This window comes from Teleopsis dalmanni, chromosome 2 (assembly GCF_002237135.1).
Source record: "Teleopsis dalmanni isolate 2A chromosome 2, ASM223713v2, whole genome shotgun sequence".
NCBI lineage: Eukaryota > Metazoa > Arthropoda > Insecta > Diptera > Diopsidae > Teleopsis > Teleopsis dalmanni.
The window spans coordinates 91,568,897-91,592,221 of NC_051847.1; the positions used below are offsets into that span (position 1 = coordinate 91,568,897).

General features: G+C 27.7%; 2 protein-coding genes across 2 annotated transcripts in view; both read right to left on the reverse strand.

Moving 5' to 3' along the window:
• The window catches only part of LOC119678253 (putative inorganic phosphate cotransporter), a 58,354-nt gene extending 53,280 nt beyond the window's left edge, over nt 1–5,074 (reverse strand). The window contains exon 1 of the mRNA XM_038089984.1: nt 4,893–5,074. Coding sequence (XP_037945912.1) covers nt 4,893–4,989 — 97 coding nt within the window. The 5' untranslated portion in view covers nt 4,990–5,074. The remainder of the gene's footprint in view (nt 1–4,892) is intronic.
• Nucleotides 5,075–21,599: 16,525 nt separating this feature from the next.
• Nucleotides 21,600–23,325, reverse strand: part of LOC119675067 (putative inorganic phosphate cotransporter) — a 4,869-nt gene continuing 3,143 nt past the window's right edge. Inside the window, exons 2-4 of the mRNA XM_038086253.1 lie at nt 23,069–23,208; nt 21,926–23,005; nt 21,600–21,871 (exon numbers count right to left, since the gene is read on the reverse strand). Coding sequence (XP_037942181.1) covers nt 21,716–21,871; nt 21,926–23,005; nt 23,069–23,208 — 1,376 coding nt within the window. The 3' untranslated portion in view covers nt 21,600–21,715. The remainder of the gene's footprint in view (nt 21,872–21,925; nt 23,006–23,068; nt 23,209–23,325) is intronic.

Genomic DNA, 23,325 nt, shown 5'->3' on the forward strand with positions numbered 1-23,325 from the left:
GTATTTAATATTTTGTTTACACGTTAAAATATGTTTAAATTATTTGCTATTTCAGAAATATGTAACAATCAATATTAACTATAAAAATATTTTTTTTCAATCTACATAATTATGTCTCATTAGTGTTTTGAGGTCTTATCCTTAAAATAATCGAATACAATCATCATTATCGATTTTTTAACATATGTTAATCTTTAACTAGGTGATTAAACTACAGTAAATCGTTTAGGTTAGATTATAATGGCGATTGATTCTAGGGGTTAATCAGATCTTTTAGACTAACATTAGAATCCAATCTTCAATCAAGATATTTTAATCACGCAAAAATTTTACGACAATCTATTATCGTAAAATCGCCCAACAGCCGGCACTGTGGCCAGAAGTGTCCTATTGTACCAAATTCACTTTTAATTTCACAAAACCCTTTAAAGCTTTGAGAAAAAAGTCCAGAACTAAATCTGGAGAAAAGCTCTTAATCTGTTCTGGTGACAGAAATTTCATATGAAAGAAGTTTTTTCTGTGCGTGATTATTGCTGGACAGTCACAAAGAATATACATATTGGTTCCTCATCTTCGAGGCATTTGTCCATGAGTTCTTTAAAATCTTTGAGTTTACGAAGTGATACAATATCTCAAACAAGCTTAATTAATTCCTATGCACTATTTTATAATAGTAATATCCCAACCACTATACTGGAGAATCATACGTCACAGAATAATTTTTTATCTATTACAATGTACACTGTCTTACAAGGCTCATTCGACTGACGACTAAAATACTTTAATAACGACAAATAAATATTATTTAAATAACTGTGAGCACTTTTAGACAGCTCTTTAACTTAGTGGTAATCACTTCCACCTTAACAGTTGAATACCGTGTTAGATTACCAAATAATTTGCTCCGAAAACAGCAATTGATATCTTAAGTGAAGTACTAAGTAAGAATTTTCTATAGCTTCGAATTTTAGAATTATTTGTTAACAAAAAAATTCTATTATTAATACAAATATGTACTGTGATAAGAAATTTATTTTAAATAGAAATAAATTTACACCCCAATCTCTAGCTACGTGCCTAGTCATACATAATTTTTAGTACAATTAATGAACCTTGGACAATAGATGAAATAGATGTATAGTATATTTCTTCCCTAAAAAATTGTCGCTTATTACTTAAGTTTAATAAGTAATGTTTGATGGTCGATTGGTTAATTCGTGTTTGTAGAACTTACACCCTTAATTAGGGAACAATATAACAATATAAGGTTTACGATATAAGAGTGCAGTTATGGCATATAATCTTTCTGTTATATACTCTACATCTACAATATGAAGTTCCCTGTGCTCTAATGATAATTTGTGTAAAGTTTAGATCGTTTATTTCTTTATCGTTAATATATTTTTCCATGGAATCAATTCGCAGATCTCTATGGGTCTTTACAAGTCTGAATACATTATCATATTATGAAACCTATAGAACTTTCTTCTAGGCAACTTTGAAATTTTGTAATTAAATTGATTATTACCTTCCGTTTTGACGAAAGAAACTAAATTCTAACAAAACTAAATAATTTTGTAATGGCAGATTTGGCCGCTCATATAGCACAATAAGTTTAATTATCTACTTGTAGATTCGTATATTATTTTGAATCGAGTCTGGTCATCATCACTTTTTACTTTTGAATAGTAATTAAGGTTTCTATATAACACCTGTCGAGAGTTAGGTTCTGATAATTCAATGAATTCCATTTTTTCTTAATTGTTGCGGTGTTGTGGGCTTATAACTTATATTTTGTTCATTCAGTTGGACCTCTCGCTTTCGGAAATGATTAGTGAATATGATGCTCTATACCCTCTTGAATAGTTTTAAAACATGATTAGCATTTTAATTTCGGCATAATTTGCGAATAATTAAAGTATCTGCAGTCGGACATTGTACAGTGCAGATTAGTTTCAATTTTTCTGTATTTGGAGCTATGATGATTTGATGTAAATTAGTACTTCAAGTAAGTACAACAAACTATTATTTTTTTTCACAAAAGTGAACGATTTTATTTTCTCTTAATGATGTAAAATTAAACTGTTTTTAATTTGTTTTTAATATATTATATTTATATAGAAATAAAATTCGCTTAATAATTACAAATTTGTAAAAAGCTGAATCATTTAATATAATAAGTAATTTAAGTGACATTAACGATTATATGGAAGTTCTAATAATTACGATCATAATTTGAATTGATAATACTGTAGTTAACGAAAAAGAGAATTAAGTTATCAACAAAGTTATTTCTCCTTTTTTAATAATATTAAAAATTAAACATTCGAATCAATATTTAAATTTATAATTTAAATTTATTTAAATTTAAAGAAGCTTGCTTCTTTTGATTTAGCTGTATGAACTATATATGATGTATTAGACATAAATCACATATCTCGCTTTAGTATATCAACAAAAATGTATATATGTTAATACCAAATGTAAGACAGTTGGGTCCCAATTTTAGAGAGGTTTATTCACAGTTCCTTATCAAAGCTAGTCAAACAGTGCACAACTCAACTGAGGTCAATTAAGCGTAATATCATTGAATTAAGTTCCAATACAGCAGAACATAGAAGAGAATCAAATAATGATTGAATTAACAAGACAAGGATTAGAACCATCTCATTAAATAAATGATCTGATCTCTTAAATAATGTTAAATAAATTGACTAAGAAAAATTAAAGTTAATATGACCAAGTCACAATTTTTCGAAAATGAAAAATCCTATAGAATTAGAATCGAAGTGGAAAACTCGCAGGAGGTACTGAAATATTATTGACCGGAATAGTAATGGTATTTTTGAGACACAAACAATCTACTTCAAAACTTTACGAACTGATGAATTTATCGGACATCTCTAATACAAATTTTCCAAAAATAAATTCTTTTATTAATCTCATATTTTGATTTAAAAATTAAGATTTTCATATTTAGATACAAAACTGCTCATACACACTACTTGAACGAAAGACTAAATACCCAATTATGTCTCATGGAATCACATATATAACCTTCTGAAGCATTTTCTTGTCAACGAAATCGCTGTTGAAGTAATAGTAAACGTTTTTTATATTTTCGTTTGCTTGTCAACCCTTTCTTGTTTTTGGACTAATTTTGAATTTTTAAATAAACCTTTAAATTCAAATAATTTTTATCAGTCTCTTCATATAAAATATTTTGAACAGATTTGGGGGAAATTAATAAAAGTTTTGATAAAATGCTTATGGACACATTTGTGTAATATCGAAATGTCCCAAAAAATCAAATTGTGCTCAGATGGGATACACTTCTCTTGTCATGATTCCACATTTCTCTTATTGTTAATTATTATTCGGTAAATGGTTCCACAATGAGTATATTTTATCAAACCCTAAATTGTTCTTAGTGTGAGTGTCAGTACATAACTATCTTGAACGAGTATATTTGTATGCACCAACTAGATCTTGGGAACTCATTTAAAGTGACCGTGTAAATTCTTCCTGGTCACTGATGTACAGGAAGTCAAGTAGAGAAACTGCGCATTTCTTTCTATACTCACTATAAAAATTGTGGAAATTAACAGGAAAAAACAAACAATTAAGCATTTTGTCTGTGATTGCCCAGCTTTTGCTTTCAGTAGAAACAGGTTTTTAGGGTAATGCATTTTTGACAGTTTGTCTCAATAATTTATTGGTGAGGACTATAGATCTGTTAAATTGTTTAAATTCAACAGAATGGATTGTTTCAGTTTAGTTGTGGTAGTAAAATGGCAAACTACGTTTATTTGTACTTGTACTTTTATATATAAATTAATATATTTGTTTAAGTTCCTATGGTTAGTTCTTAATGTACTTATATATTAATTTAATTGGCTTCATAAAATTATTTAAATAATATTTATAAACGAAAGTAGTTTGTTGCAGAGGAATGTAGTTTCTTGTATTTAACAGTAAATTAATATTACTATATTGCAATTTCAGCAAATAATATATCGCCTGAAAGCAATTACCAGATACCAGATGTAGCGTGTTTATGTTATGTATGAGTTCTTAACTTTCCTGATTTCATTTTGTATTGTAGACATGAACAAGATTTCCTGCTTCTACTGCGAGTTTCAGTGTTGTTTTAACCTTATATAGATTTGCAATTTTATTAGTTAGAAAGCCAACCTATCACCGCTAATGCGACTGCGCACATAATTAAATGAATTAGCAAAATAATTTTAATGAAATGCATACTTTAGTTGAAACACATTCTTCTACTTCTATTTGACTCTGACTCTGACTATGACTATGACTATGACTATGACTATGACTATGACTCTGCCTCTAAGTCTAAGTCTGATTTTGATACTGACTAGACTGTAGCACCCGTAGAAATCGAAATTGCCTCAATTGGAGTTTACGCTCTATTAGGTGCTGGAAACACTTAATGTGGGGCAAGTAAATATTTCTGCGGGCTACTGCTTGCTGTTAACAAATTTCAGTAGCAAAATAAAATAAATAAATTATAATCGCAAATTTACACTGAAAAGCTGAAGTCAATAATTTATCCATAAATCTAAAAATGTTATTAGCACTGCTCACTTCTCTTCGCCTTTATACTGCTAATGCAAAATAATTTGTTTCGAATTGTCTGCTGCCAGACATCAGACATTACCAGTTTGTTTGAAGGAAATCTATTACAGTGATAATTTTGCAGGTCACCACAACTGGCACATGGAATTCTTGTTCGCAATTCAGTTACTAAACTCAATGCTGTTCTAATTTCGAGTGCTTATTTATCGTTATTTTATAATGCATTTTTATGCATTTTCTATTGCATGTTAATAAATTAAAATTTATTAAAAACAACTAAAAACACTAACCCTTCTTCGCTGGTGCGGCTGCCACATCCTTATCGTTTGCGGTGGGTGTGCTCACGGTCATCGTGCCGTTGGTATTTGTTACACTTGGTATTTTCATGGCTTTACTACTCTAGTAACTATTTAATATTAGTTTTATTTATTTACTTTAATTTTTTTTTTATTTTAATTTTTTTTTATTGTTAGTACAATTCAAATTTGGTTTCGTTTGCACTTCTCGTTTTAACTGAAAATTACAAAAAAATGTATACTCTTTTGAAGTTCACCAGCGATTAACGTTGAAATCATAAATTTCGATTATTCACTATTTTTAAATATCACAATTTTTTTTTTTTTCAGTTTGTAAATTATTTAAACAATTAAAAAATTATTCAAGTGCATAAATAAATAAATGAATTTCACGAACTTTTTCAGTTTGTACACATTACATGCTCATGTTCATGCGGTTTGGAGTTTGGCTTATTTAAAGTTAAGCTTGGCGTTGGGTGAAAATGTTTTCTATCCGTACTTCAATACTTGTATCTCATAGATATACAGTTCCACATGATTATGTGACCAAAACACAGCGATCGATCGCGCTATTTGACGTTCCGCGACTCGCAACAATATCAGTTTGACTGAACTTATTGTAGGAGCTGCAATGTGTTTTATATATTCACTCGTTCATTTGCTCGCTCAGGTTCAGTTGATATTTATTTTTAATTTAATTGAAGTTTTTCAGCAATCGATGTTATTTTAGCTTCAACAAAGCTTTGCAAAGATTTTTACAAGAATCACATATCAACAGTGCCAGTTGGTAAGCTTAAGCCAATAACGAAAAGATTTATAACTTTTGCAGGGTAATATACAACCTTTTTTTATATAAAATATATATATAAATATCCGAAGCAGTCAATCATATTTTAAAGTTATTTATACATTTATTTTACAGCTGTTAAATATATTAATTGATTTTAGCTGACAAAGTCACGTACAAAAAATTTAACTAAGTAATTTAGTTGAAACTAGTCGATTTTATAAATTAACTTAATATTATAATGAAAATCATATATAATAGCATTTAAATAAACATAGTGCTAACTACTCTTAGTATATACTTCTTGCAGCCCTTCTAATCGTCATAGAAAAATCTAAATAAATCTTAATTAAATATTAATTAAATCTTATTAAAACCGCTATTTTCTATATTGTATAATAGAATACATTTCCAATTTTTATTAAAAAACCTACAAGAAATTTACGTTCTTAAATTTATAAAAGCTGGTTAGCACTATATACTGCATATATCTACATATAAATCAAATCACATTATTTTTTATGGTTAACCCATTCTAATTAAAGTTGTGGTTACATTGCTCTACTAGCTCTCCCACATCAAATGTGGAATAGAGCAATAATTTTTTACATATAAAGATGTGATTGTTTCTTTGATGAACTCTAGCACTAGTAGAACTCTATTCTAAATTTAAATTTAAATCGTGCTGAGCTTGTTACTTGGTTTAAGTTAATAATGTTTTATAAAATATGTAAATGATCTATTTTTAAAAAATTTCTTTGTGCATGGGATGAATGTGTGTTTAAGAAGAATTTTTATAATAATAAGTATACATTCTTCAAAAAAAATTAATTTAGCTCTTCATGAATTAATTGATTGTTGTATAAATTTAAATTATATATATATTCTCCATTTGCAAACTTTATTTATTACGGCTAAAAACAAGAACTAAGACTAGAAGTTCATCGTCATCTTTCATAGCGAATTTATAAAAACTTGAAAAGAGCAGTACTAACCGGTATGCATTATTTAGAATTCTTTTTAATTATTAAATTATAAAACAATTTTTAGTTTATAGTCTTTGATTTGTAATGTTATATATGCAGCTTAATAAAACAAATTAATGTCCACTTATATGTTCTTTATCCATCTATTTTTTGTAGAAGAAATAATTAATTTGAAATCGCATTGAATATTATGAGAATAAATCGATATATGTATAATGAGAAAATACTTCAGAAAGATTCCTATTTACCAGGTGCTGCGATTTAACTAAAGAATTTCATATGTTTTAATCTTTTGAGAACTTAATCATAAGCCGATATAGAGTTTGGTTTTTGAAATAACGCGGTTCAAATTAAACTACCTAACTACATAGGTAGGTTGTATGTTATACTTACAACAAAAACTACAAGCGGCACCTAACGATAACCACTATATGCAAATTTTACATTATTATACGAACGACGATTGACTACAATTACCATCTCTAAAGCTCGATATACTAGATTGGTGTTTAAGTTATAGAAAAAATTTCTCAATATCTAGAGACTGAAATGGTACCGAAGCAAATAAAAAAGTGTAAATAAAAGAGATCACAATAATCTATTACAAGTCGAAGAAAAATTTAAATTAATGTTATATAAAGTTTTGTACGATTATCACAGTAAAAAAAATGTGTATCAGTAAAAAAAATTTATGGAAGAGGAAAAATTATTTGTTTATAAATCAAATGATATATCTATGTATATAAATTCTAGTTAAGGGTTATGTTAAGCAGAAAGTCATGGGCTCATCAAAATTGTTTCTTTTGGGTTATGACGAAAATGCATGTTATTCAAAAATTGTGATAATTTGCTTTTAAAAGATACAAATGTTGACATTTATTACTGAATAACACTGCTTTGACTAAGTGACGAGGCACAAATAGCCTCATCTCTCATTAACAAATTTGAATCGAAATTTTGATGTATCTTTCAATCTTAGTTTTATAATTTGCATTGAAAACAACAACAATTATGATTTTGACGAGCTTATGACTTTATTTCTTCTTCTTCCTTTTCTGTATTGGCACTACAAATGAAAAACAATCTTGTTCTATGTAACAACACAATTTCTGTCTTTAATGTTAACTACAACTATAGTACTACATCTCAGTCATTGATGCAAAGTTATCTCAATTAATTCGAACCACACCGAAGCAGTATATATTTCAATATTTTTCGAAACATAATTTATATCTCACTGACTACGCTGCATTGACCATTTGATACCTTTAAACATTATTTCCTTATAAGCCTGATCCTTGTTATAAAATTAAAACCTTAATATTACTGTATGATACCATATTATCACTCTTATAAGATTAACAGATCTCTTCATAAACTTTGTGGTTCGGATTTAACATTCACAGAAGGGTTTTGGGCGGATGATTCGTTCGTAAATTTCAGTGAATAAATGAAAGTTGTGTTATTTTATTTGACTGTATCTCGAAAATTGACAAGTTTTTGGTAGACAACGAAAAGATAATAACCGAACTGTTGGAAAAGTTATCATCTATCAGTCGTTTATGATCCAAAACTGTACGAAACCAAAACGATAGTCATGATATGTTAACGATTAAGTAATATTCAACAAAACGTGACAGTAATTGAAAACTTATATGACGTCATAAATTTAATTACATTAATTTACTTCTTATAATAACTCTTGTTCCGAAAAGATTTTATATCATATTCTAATGACAAAATCAGTCACTAAAAAATTCATAAAAAATTTGAAAGATACAAACATCAGTACGACCAATAAACTGCAATTATGGTATATTGCATTACACTTACTAATAGGTATCCATTAGTAACTTCTTAAGTAAGTTCTTACGTTCTTAATAGGTATCCATTCAATCGATATAAAGAATATTAAAAAATTTTTGAAGTGAAAGTTCGAAGCGTGGGTATACGAAAGAGTAATAGGAATTTCATAAACTGCTCTTAGAACCAATATCTTCATCTTTAGGGAACTGAATTTACACCACTCCAAAGGATTATGTGAAAATGGGAAGTCAAGAAAAGGGGGGTTTAAGAAAGGAAGCAGATACAAATATCTGACTGCGAAGAAGTTTTAAAACAATCTATTTAAATTGCTAAAGCAGTCCTTACATATACATTTCCTTTTCTTGTAATACTTATAATAGAATAGTTATAATTGTTTCTTTTTTAATAAATATAAATTCAATAATTAAATTATTTTTATTTTAAAACTTAATTTCATCTTTCTTAACTACGCCCCTGTATCTCGCATAACACAACAATCCCAAGAGCAGTGCTTGTGGATATACAATGTTGAGTGCATTCTTCACCAACTGACATGAGTTAACAATTTGTATTGTCTTTTTATCAACGTTTTTAGGAATAATTTTCTTGCCACATCAATTGAAATTCTAGATAATTAATTAAAAAATTTTTGAAGAGAACATACTTCACCTTGTATTGATCCTGAGTTGCGTTTGAAGAGAATTATTTTCATAGCGAATCTATGTAGGTTACGCTAAGCCTTTGTAGGTTATATCGTTTAAAATTCAATCAATTCACACTTTTACATCTTATCAGTTTATTTACGTTGGATAATATTCATTGAAGCGTGAATGGTTATGAAATACTTATCAATCAATAATAATTAAATCAAAGTTACATATTTTATTTCATTTTATCTTACTAGAGATAATAACAATTTATATAATATTTTTAGCTCTGAAAACAATTAAATATAAATGTAATGTAATAATGATTTATTTGCCCTCAGAATGTTTGATTTATAAAATCTTTTCAATACAATTCGATACAAAAGTAATAAAGGCGGTGCTTTGATATACTCTACACAGATAATAAAAAGTAGGTTAACTAGTAATAATATATGACCAGATATGATCAGATTATGCTACAAAACATCTTCGAATAAGGCTTTTGAAAATATTGAAAGATATAATAAATTATAAGATATTATCTGTATCGTTTCAATTTTAGTATATGTTCTCTGAAAGCAAGAACAAAATCTATTCTATACAGTTAAAAAAGCTCTGATAGGGATTTCATATAAGTATATAAGTGTTGACACAGACTAATTGGTCAATTTTTATAGTTATCATAAAGAAAAATTAAGTAAAAGCGACTTGTCTACACCTTCAGGACTAAAGTCAAGGCATCAAAAACTAAATAATAATCACAGTAAAATAATTCAAGTCGTTTTTTCTTAAGTTTTATTTATAACAATAAAAAAACACTATAACAATGCTATACTATACAAATGTTACTTTAGTTGAATATACAAATACAACAAGCATATATATATATATATTACCTGATGGTTTGCTATATTATTAAAAATTAATTTTGTAACAGGTTAGTAATATACATAATCATCTAAACTTCAAAGTAGTTCCTCTTAGTACAGCTTTTGTCCCATAAATCATTTAATCCTATGATTTAACAAGCTTTCTGTCTACTTTAATTGCAGGCCACAATTCAGTTGGACCTAATGACACATTTTTTATTTAAAATTATAATAAGTAAAGATTGCGTATACGCCACGGTTTCCCATATTATCACTTTAGTAATATGAAGCTCCATATAATATTTATTAGTTAAGTCTAAATCACATCACGTTAATAAGTTATACTAAGTAGTTTGCTTTCCACAAATTCTTCAATACGGTTAATACGGTCTTAAATCATCTCCATTTATCTTTTAATCAGTTATAATTTATAATACGTATTTAAAATCTATTTATTGATGTACCAGCATTCAGTTTAATATGAAATTAATACATAAATTATATGATATATACATATAAAATGATTATAGTATTGTGTGAAATCGAACAGATGCTCTAAAAGATATAGTCTTACAACTTTTTTGAAGAGAAAATTTTATTATTATTACTGTTTTACAATTATAATCATAAGTTAATATATCAAGTATTATTAGCTTTATAGCTATTTTTATAGCTCTTTAACTATATTAATTAGAATTTAAAATTTTCTGATTTCGAAATGAGTTTTATATAAAATTATACGAAATTAGTGAATTATTATTATGGGATAAAAACAAAATAATAAGTTTTGTAGAAAACGAAAATAATTTCCAAATGCTTAACTCCCAGGAATTTCATCTCATGAGATTAGGTCTGATTGTAAGTACCTTTCTATATTCGTTTACGGCATCTAATGCTTGAAATCAATACATAAAAAATCTAGTCTAGCTAGTGTAGAAGGACAGGATTTTGACTGAAATGTTCTCATTTATTGATATGTTATAAATGTCTGGTACGATCTCCAGAGTAAATATCTATGATTTATGGAAATCGACTAAAAAAGGTCTGGCAATTTGTAATAAATAGATAATGCTCAATAAACAACATACCATCGTGTACTAGTTTCGTACAATAGTTGCCATACAACCAACTATATATATGTGTGACAAATTTTCGATAGATAATAAACGACAGCACTGGGTCTGTCATTCGCAACAACACGGTAATTTGCTCAAATATATAAGAATGAACAAATTTCTGGCTTTATTATCTATGCGTAATTATAATGAAGTTGAAGATAATGACAATCCTGTACTTGTGATATTATATAATAACACCAATGGAGGTGTAGAAATCATGCTTCAGATAGCATATAAAAACAAAAGACAATGATTAATGAAGTGACAGCTGTCACGGTCTTACATATTTTATATATTGCTTTCGCTGCATATTTGATGTATTTATTCTATGTATAATACAATGGTCAAGTGAAAAATTATTTTAAAGAAAATTGAACAAATTAATTTAATTGTAAATTAATTGTAGAAAAATTTAATAAAAAACAATGAGTAAAACTATTTGAATGACGTACTACACATAGATTAGCAAATCAAGCTTCATCGCTAGAATTTAGATAAACCAGTTAGTACGGAACTGTAAAATAAAATTTATGCAGTAATGTATATATTATTTTATATTTACTAAAGTCATTATTTTTAAGCAAAACATAACACTAAATTATTTATTTTGTGCTACCCAAGCGAATTTAAACAAATCACATCATAAATATAAAAAGAATAAAAAATTAAATTATAAATTTCAATATAGTTTTCAGAACTTCCCATTAGATTCGAAATTCAATATTATTTAAATACCTATTGCAACATATTTTTATTACTGGTTCCATTTTTGATAACTTGTCAGAACATAGGTGGCAATAGCTGCTCAACTAATGTTTTAAGATCATTCGAGGTTACTTGCCGGTGCATACGATGAACTGGCAATGGCAACATTACTAGTGTTCGGTTTCAGAGCATATAAAATCCAATGGGTCTTAGCATAAACAACACCGGGGAAGGTTAAGCAATTATGTGTAACATTTTACGGTATTGCTACTGAAAGATACAGAAAGATATAGTGCAAATTTTTGGATGATAACTTAATGCATTTTGATATTAGATTAAATCATATTGAGTTAAATTGATAAAGAGTTATTTAAATGAGTGTGATATAGTATTTCAAAATATTATTGGACATCCTCCTACAAATTATTACAATATTTATGTAGAACTAAATTACTGGCTGAAATAGTATTTTAAACAAAGATATTAATATTACATGTATTACAAAAAAATGTTTGCTATTTCATTACTTCATACGATCTCATATTATATTTATAATATAATGTAAATATAATATATTTTGTGATTAAAATTAGAATTAATAATACATTAGTTTATTGTTGCAAAATCTGTAGTGCTGCGGAATTTAAAATATTTTTATGTTCTCATAATTCATCACACTTAAATCACTTCAAAACGTTTAAGCTGTTATTAATAGTTTTTTAAATTGCTGTTTTTTTAAATTATCGAATTTTATAATATATATTTCAAGTTAAACTTAAAATTTAAGCCATGCAAGTATTTTTCTAATAACTAAATTACACATAATATCCAGACCTAATATGCCCTGAAAATGTTAAAGATGTTGCTATTATTAACAACGGGGATTTTATTAGACTACGAATTAAAAATAAACGTTCCAAAATTTAAAAATTTTTTTATAATCTCTTATTATAATAACATACTTAATCAAAAGCCCAATTAGTTACGATAATTATTTTTTGCATACTCGTAATAAGTGGCTTATATTTATTTATATCACAATTATTCTTTTCATATAATATACAGTACCATCTCATTAAGAGTTCCTAGTATCTATTATATTAAAGGTTCACTTAATAATATAAATATTAATTGGATGATTAAATTGTTTTTATACAAAACTTTAAATTTTTATGCAGGGACAAGGCATATGAGAATAGTTTATATTCCGTTTACCAAGATATTAACAAACTAATGTAGGAGATATTAGACACTTTATAGAAAATACATCATTTAAATAACATGATGAAAACAGCCAATACATTCATATCCTGCACATAGAGAAGGATGTTTGCAATTTTCAATGCAAATTGATTTCTAAGCTTTTAAGTTAAACAAATCAAACTTTTTATATCGACTTTTTATGTAGCTGTAGTTTACGCGTTAATTTTAAAAAGAACACAGCAACTGGAATTGTCGTTTCCGTATAATCAACAAAAATTGACAAAACTCAAAATTTCAAATTAATTTAATTAATTAAACTGTACATTGGATATGTATGTTACATATGATTCCACTTTTCAAATTCGAAAGGATTTGATTTGTGACAATTACAATTCAAACCCAAACCATATGGTTACCCCTAAAACTCATTAGATCAAGAAATTACATTTTTAAAGTCACTCAGTATTTCACACTTTTCTGTTTGTCACAGAAAGATTTCCTATTGTGGAGTATAAAAGTTTTGATTGGATTGGTTCACAAAATAAAAGTTTAAAAATTTATTTGATCGCTTTTGAAGTAGTACTATACCGCTTTTGAGGTATGGTGTTCTTCAACTCTTTCACTAAATTTTCTGTTATGGCCTCAATCGATTCAAAATGCCTGCTTTAAAGTAGTAATTTTGATTTTAAGGATATGAATATGGTACCTTCTTCATTACAGTCAGTAAATTTTTTTTGTCAAACACCCCTGAAAAACAATAACTTCAGGGCATGGGAAGTCTTATCACACAACACTCAAAAGTGTTATAATAATAATTAGAACACTATATTACTATCAATTTATCTAGTAGAAAAAAAAATTGATGCAGTATTTCTTACAGAAATTCCAAATATGTTTTACATAGTACGTATATGACTCACTTTTTATAAAATCCAATATTCTTAATCGATTAATTTTATTATGGTTTTTATTACTATTACAAATGGTTTTTATTACAAATAGTACAAATTTGTAATATCTTACTTTTTTAATATTTAATTATTAAGTAGTCGATAATAATCCAATCATCACTGTAGAGTGCTCCATTACGTTCACCTTTATAAATATTTAACAAACTTCGTTAATTAATTTGAGTTCTATAAAGTTGTCATAAATTATTATCCCTCAATTACTATATTAACCTATTATAATTTAAATTTAAATTACTTAAAACATTGTCTTTAATTAAATAACGTAAATATAAAAATAATATATTAAAATCATGTATGAAATCAAACTTTGAAAACGGCCGCATTATAAAGCCTAGTGTTCGTTAAAATTTTTTTACTTTATTTTTTTTAACTTAATTTATAATTACGTTTGTTTACTATAAATTAAAAATATAATAGATTTTTTCAAATGAAATATTTCCATTTAATATAAAATAATAACTGTATTTCACAGTTTATTTTGATTAGCACTTACCTTTTATTATATATATATATATAAACAAACATTAAAATAATCATAACTAGCCTTTTTACTTTACTAACGCATGCAGTCTGTGTTAAACTAAATTTAGAATATATGTATATTCCAATGAACAGTAAGACAAATTTTTACAGCACACAAGACAACCTTGTTATTGTTGCAAAGTTGCAAATTACAAAAACGAAGACTAGAAATTTGCAGTGGTGCATGTGCTAGAATCCTTTAAAGAATTATAAATTATTTTTATTTATAAATCGCAATTAAGCTTTATTAAAGGATTTCAACTTTCAATGTATATATGGATGTTTGTGTTTCGTATTACTTTCTAAATTATGGTTAAAATCATATTTAATTTCTACATAAAATATTACATCCATGGACTTATAGATGGAGGTACTATTTATGTATAAGTAGCAGTGCAAATCCTCCAGCATAATAATGATACTACTAAATATTCTTCAAAAGTATAAATAAGTAGTCATAACCTTGATTAAAAAACCAAAATTCGTTTTGTAAAATACTATGTATGGTACTACGTTGTGAGAACCTGATCTTTAGAAGGTCAGATTTGAATCGTCTCAAATAGTTTAAATTGTAGATATTTCGAAGAATTCTGAAATCCTTTGATTCATTTCGAGAACGACTTCACTTACACAAAACAAAATCAAAGAAAAATTGGGTTTTGACCGGAAACATGGCCACAGAATATCCGGCAATGGAGTGGAATACAAAATGTTGCCAAACGTAAAAATGTGACTAGAAGTATGTCTAGCCACATATATACGTGTCTTCATATACATATATTTTTTTATATTCTACTTTACTCTTTATATTTAAACTGTAATAAAATTAGTATAAAAAAAGTGTTACGACCAATATTCGTTATCAAATTTGGAAATAAAGAAAAACCCAATTAAGAAGACAGTGAACTGACAATGCGATGAATTGATAAAATCTTCCTATGCTGATATGAATCATTTCGCAAAATATTTCCGTAATAAAATACAATCGTAACAATTTGTACTTCTTCCAGAGTACGTAATCGCAATAGGACAAAATAAATAAACTTGGAGTGCCTTAAACGATGATTATTTAATTACTTACCTCACAAGTCAAGTGATGTTTACCTATGGATTGTGAATTCAAGTTCATTTTCAATATCGTGAAATCCAAATTGGCAATCGAAGACATTAAAAACGTAAAACTGGGACGTGGACGGCATATAAAGTGCCGCGATATTTCAGTTTTACTTCTGTGCATGTTTTTTAAATAAGTTTTTACTTTTCAAAATAATTTAGTTACAATTTCATGTATGCTAAGAACACAGTTTGCGGTTTTTTCTACGTAAACACATTAAAAATAAATTAAATATAAACGCTTCTCAAATAAAAATTCGTTATGCATAAAAAATAGTTCGCATCATTCGGAATTTTAATATTGAGAGTTCATTGGAAATAAATATGATTTATGGTTGAAGTTGCATTGATTTTCAATGACATTACACCGAATAGGAACTGAAAAGTACAGTATGTGTTTCCTAAAAGCCTATGATCATTTGAAGTACAAGATAAGTTAAATTATAAACCATTTGTGTTGCACCAGTTACTGACGCAAATACTGACACAAGATGATCATCCTAAACACTGACGCGAGATGGTCAGGATTGACATCCTACCAAGTCTCCAAGAGTTAATTCCATTTTTATTCATTAATTCCATTCATTAAATTAAATCTCTTGTTTTTAGTTTTTATTAAAATTATTATTTATTACTTATTTTGATTTATATATAAATTAATAAACTTTAATAACATAAATTAATAACACCCATCTAACCGTCTCAGAGTCTATTTTCTTGCTGTAAACATAGAAATACAGGATATATATATATTCTCACATGCATTAAAGAAACTAATGAAGCTATCTCAACGAAGCGAAGAAGTGGCACCTACTTGGACTAGAAGTACACCGTAAAACCCGCACGCTGTTTAGTTTTCAGTAGAACTATCTTTTCCGTAACTATCTCTGTTTCTGTAAGTCACAGATGAAGACTAACATGCGATGTTAGTTAACATGCGAAGTCACCTGGTCAACGGCGACATAACCTAAATAATCTAATTGTGGAATCTCTGAATTTACAGCAAAAAGTTGAACATATCTTAAGTAATATTAGTTCACAGAAATATACAATTGTACGATATGGAGCTGAGCTGTTCCTGCCCTGACAAAACTTTTATAAGTCATGTTTCTCAACGAAAAAACTCAAGAAAAACTGTTGTGTTATTGCCCAGGCTTATCCGGATCGATGCTTAACTTACGGGTGCCCTATTCTTTGATTCACTCAACAATATATTAAAATGACAAACCTTCTATCGAAAATTATATCCTCGTTTTTCTTCACCTTTCTACCTACTGCACATAGGATGGATAATTATAATTATCTATCAGTTTATATATTTCGAAAAAAATCAATTTTTCTATCCGAACTACCAAATAGAAACTGCATGATAGCTACCTGATAAATAAACAGACTGACAGTCAATCATACATACGTGTAAATAGAAAAACAGTTATACATCGTGGAATTGATTCACTTTGTCATGCCAATTAAAAATGTTTTTTGTTTCCGGTATTTTTGGTATATTTTTCAGTACATCCTTTATTTACAATAGTGGTTACAGGGGTGTAAAATACCGTGCACTAAAAAGTGAACTATTCTAGGTTATGATCTAATTTTATTAAATACTATATAAAAAACGAACGAATATAATACAATATAGTGTAGAAAGAAATCCTTTTACTTGCTGTGAGGAGTGGTTATTGAGACCTGTTTATATATTAGTACTTCTATTAAATGCAAATAGATAATGGGTGTTTATAGAGAAGTAAATTTTTTAAACATTTTCTTTTATGTATGTTAAGGTCCACTGTATTTGTTTACCTTAATTGAGAGCAATAAATGTTTTTTATATATATATTATTTATAATGTGTAAAAATAAAACCAAAAAATTGAGAACTTGAACTTCACGATATAAACAAATGTTAACATGTTAGTTCAAAGCCAATCAGAGACCAAGTGGTTGGTCCCACAACAAACTGCATGTCATCGTGAACATCATGAACCTTCAATTATCACGTGCTCCCATAAGTTATTTTTGAAGTTATAATTAGTTTCGAAAGTTTTTTTTTCAATTGTTTCTTATTTTGGCTCGTGCCTGAGGTTTTTTATCAAAAGCTGGTTTTCTCAAAATATTTCATGAAACAAAAATTGAACCACCTGCTAAAATATTAAGTCGAAAAAATCAAATATTAAAGAAATTTATAAAAATTAATTAAAAATACAATCAATGTCTTGAATTATGATTTGTTTTTAAATAAACATTTATTTAAGGAATGTGTATTCGTATTTACCTCTCCAATGTTATAAACGATTGTTCCTCATACCACATGTAATAACCACTTTAAATTGTTTTGTCAAATATTTTAACATATGTGAAAATTGATAATAATGAACACAAAAGCTCGCCAAAAATGTTAATTAATTTGATAATTGATACTGGTATAAGTCTTTAAATTATCTTTAAATTATATACTTTTAACCCTTTACTGGCAGTCACTTCTTTGAATTTTCAACTCTTATTCGAATTTATGAAAAACTTCCTTATCAAACCATTTATTACTTTTAAAGCATGGAGTGGGACTAGTGAAATCTCTTTCATTTTAATCGGCTGTGTGTTCTTTTTCTTATTACGTTCATCATTTTCCACTTCTTCTAGTACTCCTTAAAACACTATCTTTAAATGTCTGCCTTGGACGCCAAATAGATCTTACATCTTCAGGATTTACTTATCGAATGCGTTTGGAGGATCTATTTACTTATGCCGGAAGTATTTTAGTTGAAAACATCCAACTATACTTATTGGGCGTAATTTTGAATAGTTTGCTTTCTATATGATAGCTTCCCCAAATATTTTCTGAGGACTTATTTCCACCGCTATTGATTTGTTAAGTTTTTTCCTCAGCACAATCGAATTATTTTTATGACTGTGTAAAGTATATCGAACTTAGTTTTCTTCCTTATATCAGTTAAATAAAAGTGTGTATTTATCATATTTCTAGCTTTTGCAAACTCTCTAGATATAAATAAAGAGTGGATTTATTTTAGGATGACATTGCATTATTTTGATTCTTCTTAGTACTCTACACAATCACCTATTTTAAAATTTTACAATACAGAATACTACAGCTCCTTGAGATATTCCGTAATACGATTTTAATAACCTTAACAGTGGTATACTCAAAAGCGGTTATTAGGGTTCAAAATCCACTAAAATATTTCAAATCCTTTATTACTAGATATAATGGACTTTTTTCCATAATATTTTTTTTTTGAATTTTGATTTGTTTTTAAAAAGTTTAAAATTGAGTATCTGAATACGTTCCTGATTTTCAAAAAAAAAAAAGTGATTTTCAACTCATCTTAGGATTTATAATTAATTTCAAGTTCTATTCTCAAACTAATAGGTTCTTATTCCAGAACATAATTACACGTATTTTTAGGTTTACTATAAAATCCCAATTTATATTATGTTTTATTTGGTAATTTAAAAAAATGTTAATGTTTATTGAAATGTGAGGAACAATATTTTATCATTCTCTTGTAATATAATTTTTGGAAATATTTTTGAGTGAAAATGTACTTCAAACTATAACAGGTTTAACTGTTCTAACATATAAACCGTGTCATGCATGGTAACGATAGCCAACAAAGCTTCATCGTATTAAAATGGAAGGTTTAAAAGCGCAAATGAATGCTAGAAACACTGGTCTGAATATTAATTTGTCAGTATTGTTTCTCTGATATATGTCAAACAAAAATATCATTCAAGATATCATTGATCTAGAGGTATGATAGTACCGCACATAAAAATAACAAAGGTAGAATACAAACCACCAATTCTGATGGCTATATGTTTACTAATTGATGATATGGACATGGTAGATATGTGGATTTAACAAAACTCTACTTCAACCTATACAACACTCTTTAGATTTTGCTGCATGAAAAATTTAACGGATGTGTAAGTATATATTTTGGTGATGTAAATTAGCCATCAATGATGTTTATTGAACAAATAACTTTTTTGTAAGTTTGAACGATTGATCGTGATTAGGAGAACAATCTTGAAATCACATCGTTTTGAAAACAAACGTATACAAAATAATAGCGAAACTATTGCTAACTATATACCTACAAGTAATCAAAAATTAGTTCACATTGATCCAGTACTGTAAGATCTCCCAAGTAAGATATTTGACTAGTGCATTTGACACTAAAAAATATAAATATCAAAATCTTCATCATAGCTATTTCGCAAACTAAATCCAATATAGTAATTTGAATCGCACGCTACATCGGACATAAAAGTCCGAAGTGTGTACATAATAGTTGAAATAAAATAAATAAATAAAATAACTAATAAAATAAAATAAAGTTAAAATAAACTCAAATAGATTGGATATTCTATATAAACAATCTAAAAACGATTTGAAAGTTAATTACTTACCTATTGAGATTCTACGACTACAAGTTAAAATTATCCTAGGAAATGTATTCACATTGTACTTATAATAAAAATTAGAAAAACATTGTTTAAATAAAAAAAGTCCAGAATTTAATAATAGTTAGCAATATTTGAACATATTTTTAAATTTATCCTAAATTATTAAATATTTTTTTTCAATTATTCCCTTCCTTATTACATATTATATCTGCCTTTTTGCTGTTTGGTAATTCATTTAACTTACAAGGAAAAGTTATTATAAAAACAATATTCAATAATTATATACTTATACTTATGATTACATAGTAGATTAGTTTTATGAATATTAACTGATTTATAAATTAACTTTAAAAAAATCGCAAGTAAAGATAAATATACATACATATACATCTTTGTACTGAAAAGATATTTTGCTTCAGAATTGCCAGCATAAAGAATTGATACTTATTGACATTGATACATGATCGAATCGGTAACGATTTCGGTCCGAAAAAATTTAAAATCATTATTCTCAAAATAATGATTGTGATTATAATAATTATATCATAGTTTGACTTCATTATGAGTTTTATTTTTTCATAAAAGTTTTTTTTTCTATTTTTTATTTATTTTTTTATTCAAGGTGGTGTCAACTAGCACCTTCACTAACCTAAGTTCAGGCTAATAGGCTAATGGGTATAGGTTAATTTGGTAACCATCTTATTTGTTTATAACTGTGTGTAGTTACTCAGCAAGTTTCTCTTTTAGATGGATCGAAACAGAAAGCCTTGATCTCTTTGAGCGCCAGTGTTGATCGCGTCCCCTCTAGGCATTACTTTCTTCTTAAAGCTTATAATAATTTTAGTATATAAATATATTATTAATAAATAAAATTAACTTCAATAATAATTACAACTTTAACCGATATATTTATGTACTTCTGCAGTATTTTGTCCTGATTTACTTAAACTGTTATATATTGTTTATTTTAGCTCTTATAGATCAAGTAACTCAAGGATACCATATAAAAATGCAGTATAAACTGAAATAGATTAGATTTTATAAAACTAGTTATTTAAATACAATATATGAACTCTTCGAAAGTTTAAACATTTTGACGTCTAAATATGCATTTGGTTCGAACCCAAATATTTTCGAACACTATATTCCCTTCGAGTAATTCTGTTATGTATTATAACAGGTTTACTATTCGATTAACTGAAAGATCAAATGCAACATTTTGGTATATTTAAAGCGTTCGATCCAAATGTTAGAATTCGATTATACTTGAACGGGTTGAGTGGAATACTCCGAAGCAGTACGGACTATATATTTTAAGTAAACTAAATTATTTTTATATATAACCAATATAATTCGGTTAACGTTAATATTTTAATCTACATAAATAAAATTATCTTGAATTGCAATTAAAACTTGTCAGTCATAAGAAAATTATGAAAATTAATGTCATTATTTATTATTGAACGTTAAAAGGATTTGTCATTAATTGGAAATTTTATACAAGATTTTATGTTTCTGAAATTTTATTTTGTTAATTACTTATTTATTCTAAATTACAGCTAAATCACAATAATTATTTGTTAAAAAATTAATAGTTTTTACTTCTTAGACTAGCTTACGGCGATATTGAAATTCGGAGTATTCTTTTTTATTGTCAAAACTTTTATTCAGCAGGGGTTGAATTATTTTGCTTTGGGGTCTCTGTTGGATTATTCCATGGTTGCACGCTTGTTCTGCCGAAAATTATGAACAATAAATTTCCAATTAAGTAAAAAAATGCAGCAATAAAAAATATAATACGCCACTGTTCAGCACTTTTCTAAAATGAAAAAAATATTAAAAGTTCACTCCTAATATGATTTAACTATTTCACCTCATTTGTAACAATAAAGCCAACGACTAGTGGTGCCTTTAGACTAACAATATTGGATATACAATTGGTGATGCCCATTAACACACCAGCATAGTTAGGCGATAAATCGATGTGATTAACCTGATAGCCCAGATATGTAGCCGAATTAATGCCCACAGTGATTGTTAATAGAAAAATTGCTAATCCAAGTTTGTCAGGTCCTACGTATCCGAACGCTACTAAGGATATCATTGGTATCCAGTGACCAATTGTGTTAAACAATTTACGACTCACAGATCTCTTCAAGTATTTCTTTTTATTTAACAGTGCAGAAATGCTAGAGAACACAAAACTTAGCAGCAACATGACTGTGTAAGGCAAAGCAGATAACAGCGCATTACTCTTGATGTCCATACCGAGTATATTTTTCATATACGAAGGTATTTGAGTCAACAAAGTCCAGAAACCCCAATTTTGCGTACTGTGCACTAATATCAACACTAAAAACGGCACTGATGTGAAAAATTGAGCCCATGGTATCTTTGCAGGCTTAGCGTTTTCTTTAGAATTGCTATCCGCATCTAATGATGTTTGAATGAATTTTTTTTCCTCTGCAGATATAGACTTGTACTCGCTTGGTGAATTTGCACCCCATACTTTCCATGCAACAACCCATAATATGCCAATACCACCCGATACATAAAATATACTTGGCCAACCCAAAAATGATGAAGCTAGATAACCACTAATAGCCAACATCACTACTGTACCGAATTGTGTGCCTGAATAACAATAGGTGCTTAATTGTCCACGCTCGTCGGGTGGTGACCATTTTGAGAGAATTGTATGAACTGAAGGATACACTACTCCTTGACTTAGTCCTTGCAGAACACGCATAAAAAATAAAAGCTGCCAATTACCAATATGAGTGATCAAAGGTGTTAGAACCGTTAATACTGAAGCAAGCAACAAACCCCACAGTAGCATTACTTTTGGACCAAATTTACGTGCTAATTGACCCGCTGGTATCTGTGTACAAATATAGCCCCAAAAGAAACTACTCAGTAGAAGTGATTTCGTTTTTTCTGACCAATCGTATTCCTAAAAATTTAATATATTATTTAATAATATTAATTATATCAATTAATTTTATTTAAAGGTTACCATAAAATCAGGATTGGTGGCATTTTTATCCGTCATAGCAACAATTGCTACTGAGAGATTCACACGTAAGGCGTAGCCGACAGACAGAGCGCCAAAGAGTAGAAAGCATTGCAAATGCCTTATCCCAAATCCCGTAGCTTCTGTAAGATATTGAATATATATTTTATTAAAAATATAAAATAATTTAGTATTCTTTATTAATACACTTTTCCAGTTCACTGATATTATTTATATGCAAATTAAACTTAAGCCAATTA